Raw genomic sequence first — 17,156 nt, 5'->3', positions numbered from 1 at the left:
AGGACAATTGTGCAGTAATTGGAGAAATCCTTGCAATCATCCTTTTTTGGCAGTAAATTAACACTGATTTTAATCTTTTGGCTATGTGTTCATTTCCCAAATTTTCTGGCACAAGGCTGTGATGGTTCTGCTATTCTGCATGAATGGTAACATCTAGGACCTTGTCAACATGGCTTCTTCCTGAAGGATGACTGACTCTATTTCTGCTTCCCTTTCCTCATCATCCTGAGGAACTGGGCCTCTGTTGTTGGCAGATAGCCCTTCTGTATATTCTTGTCATCTGCCCTTGATACCTTGTTGGTTAGGCAGTTCTTTCCCTTAATTGTGATGATGCTTTTATGAACAGTGAATGGTGTTGGAATCCTTTTGAATTGTGCAAATGCATCCCTGCATTTCACTCAAAAGTAAGTCATATTGAGTATAATGGGGATTACAAATCAGCGAGCATAAGATTGCAGTTTTATGTCATACTCTTTTTCATATAATCATGGCACCGGTACATTGGTAAAATAGAGCTTGACTGTTACTTTTATCTTGGCCTAATGTGAATTAGATAAGTTTAAACTCTCATTTAGTGACCACAATTGGAATCAGCAACTTGGTTGTTAACCAAAGCACCACTAAGTGAAACCACAACTGTGTTCATGAACTTATTTCTGTTTTCCTTTGCTTTCCAGATAAATTTGAGGACTGCTCATAAAATTACTTTTTCATCACAGTCGTAACTGAAAATGGTCACTGCATGAATAAATCACTAAATGAGGACTACCTGTAATAGACCTATAATGGAAATTGACAATAGGGACTGCAAAGTTCCTATTGAGTGAATGTAAGGGAAGGGAAAACTACTAGTCTAGAACTGGGAATATGGACTATAGAATATTTTTTCAAAATTTATTAATATAATTTTTGAAGGCTATTTTGCTTCCAAATTTCGCTGGAACTTCCCTGTTGGATTAAAGCAAATGCTCACAGTTGTGTTCATTCCATCCTTCCATTAGCCACCCAAATGTTTCTGGGCAATGTGTTAGTGCTCTTTAATTCATGTTGGCTAGTCATTAATATTCCTGTAATACTAGTCATGACTGGTAGCCAGTGATAATCTTATCCCTCACAAATTTGCCTAGTTTCATTTTAATGCCATCAAATTGAGCATCATTACTTCTTAAAATTGCAATTTCTATCTTATCTAATGTATATGTTCAAATCCTTCTCTTTAACTAATCCCTTCCATCATTCATTGTCACCAGTTTTAGTCCTCCTCATTTATCTTCTTTATTCCATGTATTCATTTTAATAAAGTTGCAGTTCACAAAAGTTACTTGTTACTCTATCAGATTCCTTCTGATGTTTAGTTTTTCATGTATTTCCCCCTGCCTTTCTTTTTATCTACTATATATAATAATATATTATGTCTTATATATTTTATACTTATCCTCATTTTAGATTGAAAACCCCAAATATAATTTCTCCTCTCAGGAAAACTGTTCCTAGAGTTTTGTACTTGTCTTATTCTGCACCTTTTCCAACTCTGAATCATTTTTTTTAAAGTGTGATGACCAGAACTGTAAACTATAGTCGTGAGTGGTTGCAGTCATTCATATGTATAAAGATATTTCTATTGTATTCTTTTGTTAATGATACCTGACAATAGAGTAGACAGCCTTTGTGCAAGGTAAAGACTGCTTTGACTGTAAGCTAAGTTGAAATAGATTAAAGAGGTTGTAGAGTTAAAAAAATATTTGGGGATAAAGAAACAAAGTATAACACAATACAAGAGATTTATTCAAATTTAGATACTGCCATCTCAATCACTCCTTTGTTATAGCCCTATTATATCCAGCAAAAATGATACATCTTTGATACATTTGCCAGTGTCAGAGATAGTTCTTGTGGTCATGAAGGGAGGATGGAAAGTTAACAGCTTCCAGATGTTTCTATGTCCAGCATGACTAATGAAAGCCCTGAAGAAAATTTAACCAATTTGGAATGGCAGTCCAAATATTGGGCTTGTGATTGTAATAACAATGTATTCCCAAAAGAACAATTTCCACTATTCTATTGTTTTCTAAATGTGAATTACTAATTAGAAGTGAAAGTAGCATGATGCATACTAGTCATGTTCTAAAATGCAATAACAGTCCAATAAAGGTACTACAGAGGTTCCAAAGGCACATTTCCTTCCAGTCTTAAAATCAGGACAGATTGAGTTTTTTGCAATTTAGTGAATTATAGAGTAATCTTAGAACATTATCTAGCATAGCAATTTAGGACTAGGCTTACCGGTACTTACATGAGTTTCAACCTGTGGCCATCAAGGTTTCTAATAAATTTGTATTGGTTCCAAGATGGGCTGTCATGGGTTTCAGTGCCAGACATAATGATAACCTCTCAAGACAAGCAAATGCAGGCAATTGATCAGGACTCACAAGCAATGCAAATGGCAAATAGACTTGCTGATTGTAGAAGCCCTTACAACAATCATGGCTGCCAAACCTATCCCGAAGACCCGTGCTACCAGTATTCTAGAACCTGCATATATTTAAGCTAACAGGAGATGATCAATTATATCATTTCCTGGGGAAAGTATGGCTCTCTTTAGTATTTTGTGTCTCAGTAATGTAATCAATGCTTGCATGGAGGCACGTTTGGGTTGGGTTTTTTTTTGGTATATATTTGTTGATAAGTGAAGGAAGGTTTATTAATCTTTGTAATGGGATCGAGTTTTTCTTCCTGCCGTTTAGAAACATCCTGTACTAAACGGTTGCAATTCAGTGCCTATAGATATCAACACCTAAACCCCCGTGTGGTTTATGGTACCCAAATCATCTACCAAGCAATTATTTACTTTTGAACTCCAAGCCCACATCTGGAAATAGGTCTTCCTTTGGGATATCATAACCCTGCGGACCTAGCCATGAGGGGATGTCAGTTTGGAGGACAAGAGAGGAGGATTGAGCAATGGCGAGGCTGGCAGGAATTGGAAGCCGAGAAGTAACAAATTGTGGGGCTCCGGGCTTTCACATGCTGGAGGAGGAGGCAGCGAGGGTCCCGGATCCATTTCCTGAAGCACTGGACATGTTGGGATCGAGGGCTTGTCTGGACAGAGCACCTCGAAAAGCGAGATTGCAGCTTTCCAGACGGCGGTGACCCTTACGCTGCGTCTCTCTCTCCCTGCGTCAGAGTTTGCCCCAGGCAGCAAATGGAGGGGAGCGCGATCCCTGCGCGCCTTTCTCCCAGCTAGGGCTCCGGTCCGCCCCTCTTCTCTCAGCTACCCCCTTTCCCCCCCGGCCGCCTTTCTGCCCCAGAGTGCTGCGTGTGGCCTGCCGGGGCATCCTCTCCACTCCGCGTCCCTATCGGGGTGACTCCATCTCGTCCCCCTCCTTCCTTGATCCGTGTCTCCGACCCCGCTCTGACGTAGCGGGAGACTGAAAGGGGAGGGGGGGGGAGAGGAGGAGGAAGAGGAGGAGGGATGGATGACTCACAATGTTATGATGCGGTTCCACAACACCCCGCCACATTCGGCTACAGACGGTGCACAAAAACAGCCCTCGGGCGGCTCTGAAGCTGCCGTCCCCTTGCTGCGACCCCGCGCGGAGCCACAGCCGGACCAGGCAGGGACGGAGAGAGTCCCCCGGGAAGCAGGTTTCAAGGTGAGCAGCGGAGAGGGCAGAGCAGGCGTCGCCGCCGCCGCCGCCGAAACTTTCCCTCCCTTCCCCGGCCGTCCCTTAGCCCGGCCTAAGAGCCGTCTTTCCACCGGGCAGCGAAAAAAAGCCGCCGCCCGGTCCGCCCTTCCATCCTCTCACCGAGATCCTCCGCCAGGAGCGAGTCCCGCGGGGAACTTCCCCACGCCGCCTTTATTTTCTTTCCGCGCAGGCAGCCACGTGAGTCAGACTCTGCGGTGATTAACGCGGTCGGTCTTCGGGCTCCTCCCACTTTCACTTATTTTTCTCGGCCCCCCCCCCCTCCTCCTCGTTTCTTTCTCTCCCCCCCCTTCCCCCCTCCCTTCGTTCGTTGCTCCTTCCAAGAGAGGAGGAAGCGGACGGGAAACGGGGGGCGGGGGAGAAAGCTAAGCGACGCAATACAAGTTGCACCCGGGCGTAGCAAGACGATTTTTTATTTTTTTTTACTGCATTAATCGAAAGCCGAGCGGTTAGGAAGCCGGAGTCGCTGGCAGGCTCGACCCTTCCCACGTGTGATTCGCTGCGGGACGGAACGAGGTTTGCGAATCGCGAGGGGACAAACGCGCAGACGTGGGGCGCCTGGAAAGTCAGCTGCTGAGGTGTAATGCCTGTTTCTTACCGGCAGGGAGCGAGCTCACGGGGGTGGAAGCTGTCAGAACTGGGGAGTAGGCGACTTTGAATGAACGTGCATGGTGGGCCCTGTTATTGAGTCCCTGGAAGACGACTTTCACAAGCACGGATGATTGGGGAGAGCGGTGGGGGGGGGGGGAGGGAGAGACATTTAATAAGTAGGAATGCGTTGGGAAAAGATACATTATCGGTAGCTATTGCTAGCAGCTACTCAGGAGACCTTTAAGAAGGAGGTCTGTGCATTACAGTAATTAAACTGTAATGCAGTTAAAGGCTGGGTTGTCATGCTAGAAATAATATAATGAAACTCAGTGACAGCTTGATAGCTTTTGGCAGGTCATATTTTTTTTGTATGACAAGGACTTCTTCAAATTATACGGCTGTCCATCTCAACATCATGACTGATATTGATGATACTGGGTTACTGACATCATGTCTGACAGCATGAGTGTTACTGTCTTAAAGGACAAAATAAACAAAAACTGTTTCTAAATCAGCTGGGCAATTAAGACGAAAAGAGTAATACTTTTAATTCAGGTAAGCGATCTGGCTCAACCCAAATCTGCAGTATTAAGCATACTTAAGAAAGTGAGTTATAGAAGTTTCGGAAGTATGTAAAAAAAAAAAGCATACTGTATTGTTTTTACAGTCCTTGACAGGGAAGTAATTCATCATTATTATGGCAGTTGAGCATCTATTGTAAGGTTCTTGGGCCAGGGAAAAACAAAATCTAAACTTCTGTAGTTTTCTTCATCTTGAAAGAATTCCTGAAACTGGTGTGTAGAACAATAATGTGACTCGAGGATCTCTATCGGGCCAGCTGAAATCACTTGACAAGAGTTTTGTTTGGTGCACCCTCAACTTTAATGCTCGTTTTGAACATGCATGACAAGGCCCATTCTTTCCTTCCGTTTCCCAGCCTCCCAATGGTGCAAGGTGGTTTGCATTGCTCCTCTGCTTATTCCTTCCCCTTTTCTCTCACTAGGTGTCTCCCCTTTCGGTCTGGTTCTCATCTGGGGGGGCCCTGGCAGCGCAGCCCCCCCAAACTTCACTTTTTTGAAAAACGGCTTTAGCCAACCTGCTTCGCTGCTTCACTTGTGATCGCTTATGTGGGGGCTGCACAGCGCCAGCTCCCCCACCTCGACAAGGCATCGCTCTCCAGCCTGTCATGCCCAGCTGTGAGCCAGTGCCACCAGCCGCCTGTCTCCCTACCAAAACATTCCGCAGTTACCTGCCCCGGTGCCACCGGACTTACAGCTGTGTCCACTGCAGGGCACACTTGGCCAAACATGATGAGCTCATCTCCAAGGTATGCCTGCGCTCAGGATCACAGTGACAAGCTTAGTTATACCTACACCTATCATTTATCTCTGGCCCAACCAGACTCTGGCATTGTGCTTCCTCACAGCATTGCCTGTTTGAGGTTACCTAGCTACAGCTCCTGGGATTCCCAGCAATATCAGTCTGTCTAGGAACAGTTTGATCTTTCTTACAATTTGGGATCCCTACTGAGTGGTTGGGTTTGGGAAGGGGATTCAATAATCTTATAATGGAGAGGACATAACTTTTATACTTTATTTCCACAGTCCTTCCAGGGGAGTCATGGTCGCGCCTATCTTTTCAATTCTGTGTGAGTGTCCTCCTGCAATTGGTTTTATTTGTTGGGAATGGGATACAGGTGAGGAGCATGCAACAGTGGAAGCAGGCAAACATACGGTTTTTGCCTTGGAATGGAAGAAAATAGTTTTCTTGCAAAAGAGGAGAATATTTAAGTATTATGAGATCTCTCTCTCTATATATATAAAGTAAAGCTATTGGAGTGAGATGTAGAATTCAGTATTCCTCCAAATAACCTGTATACGACATATATATCTGTCATATCTCACTCAGTATCCTCTGCATCATAACGTTCTTACAGTTGCAGCTCATCTGCCTCCAAGGTTAATTTGATTGAATTCTAAAATAGAAATAGGGAATAAAACACATAATAAATAGGCTTCCCAGCACATGTGCAATACATTGGGACATTTCTGTCCTACTTTTTGCTTTTGATGTGTTATCATTGCCATCATTTAACTTGGCAATGGGCCTCCAGCATCATGGCATTTATTAGGTTTTATAAATGGAACCCAACCTATTGCATTGTATCACTGAAATTCTCTTAGCTCCACCCCCAAAGGAGGATACATTCTTGGAATTAAAAGATGGTCTACTGCTTCTAATTATTGGAGAGGACATCTTTCCCTTTCAGTTCCTAGAAAGTGGTATCTTTCTTAACAATTTCTTTTTTCTCACATTAAACTCCCAAATGTTCATTCCCCTGTTCTTTAAAAGAATCAAATTAATTCCAAATTCACATAGGTTGATAACATGATTACTAAATTTCCATTATACAGAGATTTGAAAATTGCGGATCATCCTCCTGATTTATAATACCAATTTTTGTAATGTATACCAGGGGTCTCGAAACTTGGCAACTTTCAAGAATTGTGGACTTCCAGCTCCAAGAATTCCCTACCAGCATGGCTGGCTGAGGAATTCTGGGAACTGAAGTCCACAAATCTTAAACTTGCCAAGTTTGAAGACCCTGATGTATACAAGTAGAGCTTACAGTGCAGGTGGTTTTGACAAATGTATCATTTTCATTCTCTTTATTTCTAATTGGCCTTCAGCAGAAGAAAGCTCAACTACAAGTCAGTGAGACTGAGTCAGAGATGTAATATACCTCTGACGTGGATAGTGATCCCAGCCAAGCAAATTGTTCTGGAGCAGAATCCTTTGGCTCCAGAAATAACCACTCTTCTTGAAGTGAATGGAATATAGAGATTGACTATAGCAAAAGATCTGTTTGACCAGCTCTGTTGGAAATTACGAACTACCTCTATATTCTTGTTTGGCAGTCCTGATGAATTTTCTGCATTAGTTATTTAAAAGCTGACTAGTAAGTAAGTGATATTCCTCCTGTGGTAATTCTTATCTGCTTTTGCCTTTAAATGTGATAATGTGAAATAAATCTAAATAGAGTACTATTTCTTCCTGGTTGATTTTCAAATAGTTGCATTGCAGAATCTCCATCCTTATTACATAGCTCTGCATAACAGTAATTAGAAATAAAATTATGATAACCTTTCACCTCAGGAAGGGGAGATTGGTAATGCAGTAAAATCCAAATAACTGAGGTAAGATCAAATTAAACTGTCGATAACAATATCTAACTTCTTTTTCTTTCTACCACAATGTCCTGACTCCATTTTACAGGAGAATTTAACTATCTCCTGATATGTATTAATTTAAAATAATCAAACCATTTGATGTGTTTAAATAGGCATGCATTAAAATGTGAGCAACATTTTCATGTAGTTATTTTTGTTTCTAGCCAAATTCACAAAAGAAAGTTAGGAAAAATGAAAATGCACAAAATTAGCTATTCCCTTGTTTCAGTAGATTAAATAGAATTATCCAAATTGTCTCTGTCTAGACGTTTGCAATCAATAGAGTACTATTGATGTGCCCCAATTTTTAATATTCTGAGCACAACGTACTGCCTGTAGACCCTTCTTTCTGCCACTGGAGGCCGCTCTGAGATTAAATTTAGAATCCATTTTCTATTTCTTGTTTTCTATTTCTATTTCTTTAGAATCCATTTCTATTTTCAGATTTCCTGGCAAATGTTTTATCTTTTCTTTATAAAGTGTAAATTACATAATTATTGTAAAATGCCCACATTTTAAAAATCTATTCAGTACATTGTCATCTGGAAACTGAAACTACTAAGCTATTATAGGCAAGTAAGTAAATCATAGTCCAGCTAATATATCTTCATAAAAGAGTTACTTGTGTTTTAAAAAACTTTCTCCTATATGATCACTTCAGATATCATAGCACAGGGATATTCCTCATCCTAGTTTTTTGCAAGCTACTGGCAGGACAGAATTGGGGCCATATTCATGGTAAAGACAAAATGAGATGCTGACTTTTAATTTGATTACAGGGTTAATGTGGGCTGTGGTCCAGCAGAGCAACGTCTTCTGCTCACCGGTCTCCATTCAGTTGCTGATATATTTTGTGAAAGCTGCAAGACTACACTGGGCTGGAAATATGTGAGTAAATTCCCTTCAGAAATGTAATTCTAGTAATCAAGTTTTTTTGGAAAGCACACAAAACCAAGGAGATACAGGATAGCAATCCTTAAAGGAGAATATTTGTAACTCGGGATTGAAATGAGGGATCCTTGGTGCGCTTTGTACCTGGTTATTTTCTTGCAGACATTTCATTACCCAAACTAACATCATCAGCACTATCAAAGCAATTCTTGTGATGGTATCCAGTTGGGAAGACTAGTGCAAAATACTAGCTTTTGTATGGCCTCTCTCAAAGCCATGGTGTTTGTGCATTTATGAATGCCAGTTGCTGCTTGTCACACGGTCCCAACGGAAGTACGATTCTTAGCGCTTTGCTGTCTTTCACCTACCATTTCATCTTATGATAACAAAGTTGTATCTTTGTTGTGGTTTTAGAGAGGGAGAAGCCTAGTCTAACGTAGGTAGGCTTATATCTAATAGGAGAGAATATTTGTATGCTGAGCTCGGTGTTTGTTTGCAGTCCTTTCATTACCCAACTAGTAAACATCAGCTTTTAGTGCTGGGTTTGTATCTCCTTGTATTTCCTTCTTTGCCAGGAACAAGCCTTCGAGACCAGCCAGAAGTACAAAGAAGGGAAGTACATCATTGAGATGTCACATATGGTGAAGGACAATGGCTGGGACTGAGAAAGAAGACTGGGTTCATACCCTCCTGCGTAGCATGCCGTGCTCTTTCGTAACCCCATTGCCACAAGTGGCACCCCAGCACAACCAACCCAGCTACCCTTCTATCAATCTCCTGCACAGCATCATCCAGGGGAATGGAGCTTCCAGGATCTTTCTCCCAAAGCCTCTTTCTGAAATGCTGGACTCACTGTTTGGAGGACCCTACCTGTCCCCTAGAGCAGAAGAGGAAAACATGCAGGCGGTAGAGAGTGGGAGATTTTGGATTGGTTTCTCCTTGGCCTGTGTAGGTTATTATGTTACATCCCGTTAGCACTTGTCAGCATAACACTGTGGCATCCAGAACGGAGAACCTGGAATCAGGTTTGAACTATGCAGTCCATTGTGTAAGAAAAACAAAATACTTAATGCAATGTGACAGCAAGGGCTCTGACATAGGGTATGGTTTGGGGGAGGGTCAATAGATCAGTTTGACGCTTAAAAGCTGAAGAGAGATCGTCTCCAGTATCTCTAGCGTAAATAAAGAAGGGCTGTGACAGAACTTCAACTATGGCCCTGAATAGCTGTGGGCAGATAATGTTGACAGCATTGAGCTGGGTAGTGATTCAATGAATTATTGTTCTTCTCATTTCTGAGGAGAAATTAAGAGTTGTACATCAGCCTGCTGATATTGGGCACTGAAGGTTGGATGGTGTAGATCACACGGGGAGATAAAAGATATCCTGAAGGTAGGGGACAGAGGAACAGTCTCTCCAAATGGCAGTTATCAGTCCCTTTCCCAGACACTGCAATGGTATTTCCCCCAGGTTTATTCTATGGAGTCCATTAATTTAGGTGTGAACCACCGTGTGCTTGTAATCCCTGAGCACTATAACCCCTCCCCTCAACTCCCCTACCATACATGAAGGTGTGTCTATGTGGGGGAAACAACACTTCAGCACTGTCACCAGCGCAGGCATTTTTTTGTATAATAAAATTGTTTTATATTTTAAAACAAGCAATCCATACTATCAATAGCTTCTGTCATCCTGCTTCCTTTGCAGATTTAGTACCAAGCCAGAAGTTCTGTTGACGGGAAATTAGCTTTCTGCTGGTTAAAGTTTTCAACAGGCACGGAATCCAGAAGTATTATCTGACTACATAAATTTGAAATCTTCATACCAAATAATCAAAAAAACAACAACCCCAAACCAGTAGGTTTATCCCCACAGACAAAACTGCACACTCAAAATTATCATAATGTGTTTAGCCATCTTCTAGAGCACAAAAGATAACCCAATATATATCAGCAACCAACATTTGATGATAGGTTGCTATATTATCTCAAAAAGACAACATAAAAATGACCAATATTTCAGCTGCTGCTCGAATACCAAATCATGTTGGTATAAAATTTATCCAAAACCCAGCAACTGAAATTGAAAACTCTGAAAGGAGTGAATAGATAGCTCTTGTCATAGAAACCACTGTTCTAGCAGGACAAAATGGGGATTTCCCCCCCCTTCCATTATGTCTCGTGTAACAAGTTTCCATGCCTGGCCTTTCATCTTTACCATCGGTTGAGGTATAAAGAATTCATGCTGCTGTGACCACCAACCCAATGCCCTTTTTACATTGCACTGCTTGGTTGGGCTCAGTAGCACAATGTGAAAAGAGCCTCGGGCAGGGGCCGTGGCCAGTGCATCCGAAGGCCCTTTGCTTTGTCCACAGGAACAAGAGAGTTACCTTCTCAGAATCTCACTGAAGGGTGAAAAGGATCACACAAGAACTGTGATTTATTTTATCAATGCACTTTCTTTAGTATGAGTTTCTATAGAATACTGGGCTGCTGCACGGCATATATTAATCAAACCATTCTCTTTAGTCTTCATCCAGCAGGAGTAGTATCCAGTTTTTATGTTTCAAGTAGAGTGTTCAGGAATTCGACCTAAAAAGGGGAGGGTAAAATAAAGGGAAATAACTTGCATCCACCATCAATACTTCTTTCTTACTACATCACAGTTGCAATCCTAAAGCAGTGTAGGAGTTAATTTAATTGATTCTGCCTTGGAACAGCATTACACAAAATAACTAGTTCTCTTTACAAGATTTAAAAAAATATTTAGAATTGACAGTATATTCAAAGGAAATAGCTTCAGTTATAAAATAAGCAGTTTCTCAGCACTGCCAAACAAATAAGAGGCACAAAGCCTGAATCCTCAAGATCACATACGGCATCCCCAAAAATTTGACTGCATCCTCCAGAATTCTTCAACAATTGCCACTAAACTTGAATTTGCAATATGACAATAAAGGGCTATATTAAATACATTAGATATTTAACTTTAATTCAAACAAATTTAGTTGTTGAGTACCTCCAGCTACTTTTTATGGCTCTGACCACTTAATAATGTGAGACCTCCAACCTCTCAAAGGCAATATGTGATTCTACTAAAGATTGTGCAATCTTGTGCTAATCAAACCACTGGATCCAGAAAGTTAGATTCTACTTGTCATTACATTTTCCTTTGTGTGCTCTTTAAACCCAGTCCCTTTAGAATTTTTCTTATCTGAAATTCCAACAGTCACTTTATTGAATAATCTGGATCTACACATGATAAAACTAAAACTCTATTTCTTCTAAAGATAAGCATTCATATCTTTACAAACATTTATTTACAGTAAGTTTTAAGACAATTACAGTTGATTTAAATTACAGTTTTGCACTTCTAGACTACGTTTGAATCCCAAATCACCAACTTCAGAATAATGAATATAATTAATTTAATTATGATTATGATTTTTTTTTACACACAAGTTTTGCCTCGACTTCACAACTCCCGTCTTCAAATGTGAAGGACCAAAAACAACCCATTTTCATCATACAGCTGAAAAACAGGAAAAGAGCAAAGAAAAAGCCCACAGCCAAGCCTGTTTCTCAATTCTAAGCTATTATGGCTATGGACACTCTTGGGAGGGGTGGGCACAAAGGGACATTAGATCATGATGTCATCGTCAAGCACAGGAAATCAGAAGCCAAAGTGGTTCAAATGAATACAGGTTTATTGCATGCTAATCCTTTACAAGAATCTGAATTACTAATGGTTAATCAAATTGGCGATACATAAGGGTCAACAAAATTCAAGGTGGGCTGGATCATTAGATCACTTGTGGATGTGAAGGGTTTTGAGATTGATGATGCTCTTGACCCCTCTCTCATGCTCAGCATGGTCATTTCCTACATCATTATGTAAATAACACATTTCACAACTAGCTACTTTACTGTTCTATGCCTATTTCACAGGAATCTCCCCATATTGGCAGCTTTCACCTAGGAAAGATAAGGAGGGGAGTTAGACCTTACCCTCTTGTATTTATACAAACGACTCTAGACTAATTCCCCCTTTGAGCTTTTCTTCTGAACAGGATAGTTGCTCTCCACCATATTTTTGATATATTGCAGCTTCCACTGGATCTCTTAAATTCTCTATATTATTCAATATACAAGAATTTTCTTTTATATACATACATAGCTTAGGTCAATCATTTCTGTTGACCTAAGACCACATCTTGCACTTCTCTATTACTTTCACCAATCAAAGATATGAATTCCAATACAACAGCCATTATATACATGTGAAGTCTATAATATGCATCTGAATCATCACAGGAGAAGATAACAGTATGCAGTATTACTATTTAGTTGGAATAATTTTAATGTTCAGAGTTTTAATTGCAAGTAATACTGAAATATTGAGTAACAGATCCTCTGACTTGGAAAAAAAATCAAGTAAATAGGTAAGCAAGGACTTGATAGCAAATAAAGGCTTAAGCATGGGGGAGGGTTGATATTCCAAAGCAATGGTCAGAATCAGCTAAAGCTAACTAAAGCTGCCTTCACAAAAAGCCACACTCAACAAGGCCTTGGACTTTGATTCATGTAAACACCCAGTAGAAAAACTAACTCAGAATTCCCTTCTCCAAGATTACATCTTATCCAATTGTTTTGCCAAATGATCGCTAATAAATAGCTGAGAGAATAATTGTATTATTTAACCAAAGAAAGTGCTATCTGAAAATTGCTTCCAGATGCATAGTAGTTTAGCTGGAAGCAACAGCAGGACAGAAGGGAAAATAGATTGTTTATACCTAGTGTTTGGGGAACTGATGCAACAGGATGTCCTTGTTTTTCATTGACAGGTCGTTCACCTATCAATTATGTTGAACCTTATCACCAGATATGAAGGAAATAGAATTTGGGAAATAACAAGTTTCTAGAGCAAAGGGAGAACAGGACCAGCTTTCAGATTTAAACAAGTGAGAGACTACAAAACCATTTAAAATTTTCTCTATTCTGTCCAACATCATTTTTGGGAGGGTGGGAAACTATGCATTTCATAGTTTTATGTATTATACACATAAAAGGATCTTTTGTTTGATTGCTGGACCAGCTTTCAATTGCAAATGCATTGATTAGAAATTACTGCAAAGAGCTAACCAAGACATAAACAGATTTCGTTGGATTGCTGTTTTTCCTAAACAGTTCCATGCCATTAATACATTGCTGATAAAAAATACCTTTTGGAAATAATGTTATGTTAATGCAATATTCATTCAATATACTAACAGAACAGTTAAAAATCACAAATGGATAAGAATGAGGCAGAAACAAGCCATATTCCTGGAAATTATAAAAGATTATGAAAGAACAGCAGAATATGCAGAGTTTAGTTTGAAACTCAGATTGATGTAAGTAGAGAAAAGAGAAATATACTTGAGTTTGATAAAATCAACTCAACCTGAATACATTTTTACTAATTTCAGATGTGTGGTTTTTATAATAGGACGGGTGGGAAAAGAAAAGTCAGAAAAAAATAAAATAAGCATAGCACTTGGTTCTCAGTTCAATAATGAAAAAGAAGGGCAGACACAGAATAAAAGAGAATGAAACTTCCAACTGTAAGTAAAGATTTTATTTAGCCCAAAGCATTTCAAAAAGCATGTTCCTCATCTGCTCTGCAAAATTAACGCTATCAATAGCAAGGATATTATTCATGAACAATAAAAAAAAGCAAAAGTATTCACCATGTAGCTGTTTTCTGAAAAATGAAGATATCTCCCTCTATGAAGAAGTCAATACCATACTCACTCATGTCATGCATGTGATAAATCATTCAAAACCATAGAATTATAAACACATCCCATCAACCTTTGCTTAAAATTAATACATATATGATTGCTTAGAGCAGATCAAACTAACTCTTCTAATATCATTCCATGAAATTACATACATGAATTGTGGCATGAGGACATGTAGCATTTACTGTAGCTACTTTGTGGAATTATATAACTATAATGTTTCACACAAAAACAATTTGGTCCAGGTTTATCACATACAATAACGCATGGACTGAGGAAAAATAATGTACAAATCAATTAAAACGCATATAAAGCATAGAATATGCTAAAACTGGGTATAAAAATTCTAAGTTCACAATGATTTTTCCATGTTAAAAATTGAATGTGAGGAATATGTAAAAACTGAAAAGACTGCCTTTTATTGGTGTTCAGAAGCAAGTAGTTATTCACTCCTTGGAAACGAATATCTGTATATAGTTTAGAACATGAAGCTAAATATATAAACCAAATAGAAGAAGTATGTTTATTAGACTTCATTTGATACCTTTCCATTCAGAGGCCAGTTGTGGATCTTCTCCTCTAGCATGTACAGAATGTTCTAATTCTCTTTTCACACCTAAGTGGTCCCACTTGGGCTTAAGCCTGTGAATCAACAGCTGTTCTCTACATATGGCTGTCTTATGATGGGAAGTAAGGGATCAATACTGGCTTTCAACATCTATAGCTCCTTATGATATTTAAGCTTTCAGATCAAACACTGATGCAGTGTTATATTTCCATATAAATAAACACTGCATATTTAGCAAAGGGACAGGAATTTGTTACGCGATCTTTAAAGAGCCAATAACATTTCTAATCTTACTGTGATACTTTTGGATATCTCACAATTACCATTTAATTTCTCTCAAACAGAGAATACTGTACAGACTTACATTTTCCCACAAAACGAAATAAATTACATTGGCTTATACACATCCTTGACCTTGCAATAATAATTAGCTGAAAAACTTTCTAACAGAAAGAGCAATTCGGCAGTGAAATAAATTACCCCGAGAGGTTTAGCTCTCCCTTCACAGGAAGTATTCAAGCAAAGTAATGAACAGCAATCAATCTGGGATATTTTAATTTGTATCGCTACAAATGCCACCTCTATGATTCAATTAATTCATGTGTTACACTGTGGGAGTACATATTTACCAACCTAATAACTCACAGTTGAAAAGCTGAGAAGGAAAAAAACACCTCAACTTTTTTTCTTAGCTACTATTCTGGATGGATGGACAAATAAAAAGAAATATAACTTTTTTTTTCCAGTTGACTTTTATAGAATCTAGGTTTGCTTGTCTGGAACTGTCTCATCACAATGCCTAATTTATGAGGATCCACTGTATTATATTTTGAATATTAACTAAGCCCATTTCAAAAGGCATATAATCTTAGTTCAGATTTCTTTAATATCTGCTAAATATTTAGCAAACTGAAACATTCTTTTTGGATTTTAATTTCTGCAAATTATAGTCATTTCCCTGTTTAAATTGAAAACTTTTGGTGAAAACTCTATTGTGGTTAAACTGAATTTGCATTACAAATTATTGGGCACTGTCTAGTCCAATGTGATGTAGCCACTAGTACTATAAATCTTGTAAATCATTTTTTGAAAACAGTAATATGTCAGTGATTGTATTTTGTCTTGATTTCATACAAGGCAAGAATAAGTCACTTAGACTAGGGTTAATATTCTCAATTTTTCTAAAAATGAACATAGACTACCCTCTTTTTTTGTTTATACATTCTGAAACTGTCTTTGTGCAAGTAGATGCTCTAGCTATATGATAAATTGCAAAAAACTCAGCATTTCATGAGGTGGATGTGGCTACTAATCTCTCCAGACAGGAAAAAAATTATTAACAAATGTACATGTTGTTCCTTAAACAAGAGTCTTTTGTCTCTGATGCAATGATGCCATCATAAGGAACAACCTTTTTTTTCAAAGATTGGAATTTTTAGCAGGTTTGGGAGCTATAGAATTTTGCAGGTACTCACTGAAAAGTGCTGCAGAGAAATTTGCTTTTCAGAATACTGAAAACTTGCAGAAATCCTACAAAGGCTTTACACTTTAATGTAAATATTATTTCGCTATACAGTATTGCACTCTAGGCAGAAGTATGCCCTCATGGGGCTTTCTAATAATTCTTCCAATGTTTTTGTAGTAATTCATAAAGTTTATCAAAGTACTCAGAATTGTGCAAGCCATTGTATTCTCTGTGACACTCTATGGAAGTGAAAGCTGGAATTTAAAGAAACAGGATAGGAAGAGTGTTGACGTCTTTGAACTTTGGTATTGGAAACTCTTGATAATACCATGGACAGCCAAGAAAAAAAAACCCATTGATTCATTGAACAAATCAACCCAGAGTTTTCATTTGAGGAAGAGATCAGCAGGCTCAAATTATCCAACTTTAGACACTTTATGTAAATACCTTGGAAAATTCTCTGGAAAAAGAAGAAAGAGAAAAGAATGACCAGCAACAAATTGGTTGGACTCAGTTATGGTGGCAATGAGTACAACAATGGGACACTTGAAAGAACAGGTTAGGAATACATTATAATGGAGATCTATGTGGTCCCTAGGAGTCTAAAACAACTTGATAGCACATCATCAATTATCAAAGGAAAGGAACTATGACAGTTCTTAAATTTGTTTATTGCCATTAGTCCTTCCATCTCATACATAATTCTGAAATTCCAGTTATCTTGACAGAGAAACAGTATAATTATTGAGAGTTTGGAAAATATGATGCTTGAGGACACGTCTTTCCACCTTCTACAATATGTAGGTATATTCAAGTATCTTTTGCATTTCCTGTGCCAAGAATGCACAAATGCACACATGGAAGGCGTACAGGTTAGAATGTTGGGTTCCAGTGAATAGGGCTCAGTTCTTTGACTCTGCACAACAA

The 17,156-nt window shown here is 39.0% G+C and overlaps 1 protein-coding gene across 1 annotated transcript; it reads left to right on the top strand.

Moving 5' to 3' along the window:
• Positions 1 to 5,345: 5,345 nt before the first annotated feature.
• On the top strand, positions 5,346 to 10,049 carry YPEL4 (yippee like 4). The gene is made up of 4 exons (XM_015820550.1): positions 5,346 to 5,622; positions 5,900 to 5,943; positions 8,305 to 8,413; positions 8,992 to 10,049. Exons 1-4 carry the CDS (start codon positions 5,482 to 5,484, stop codon positions 9,079 to 9,081), a joined length of 384 nt encoding a protein of 127 aa, XP_015676036.1. The 5' UTR covers positions 5,346 to 5,481; the 3' UTR covers positions 9,082 to 10,049.
• Positions 10,050 to 17,156: the final 7,107 nt, after the last annotated feature.

Source organism: Protobothrops mucrosquamatus, unplaced genomic scaffold (genome assembly GCF_001527695.2).
Source record: "Protobothrops mucrosquamatus isolate PMUCROS unplaced genomic scaffold, P.Mucros_1.0 scaffold1143, whole genome shotgun sequence".
Taxonomy (NCBI): Eukaryota; Metazoa; Chordata; class Lepidosauria; order Squamata; family Viperidae; genus Protobothrops; species Protobothrops mucrosquamatus.
Note: the sequence above shows the minus strand (reverse complement) of the source record. Positions and strands in the feature narration are given on the sequence as shown.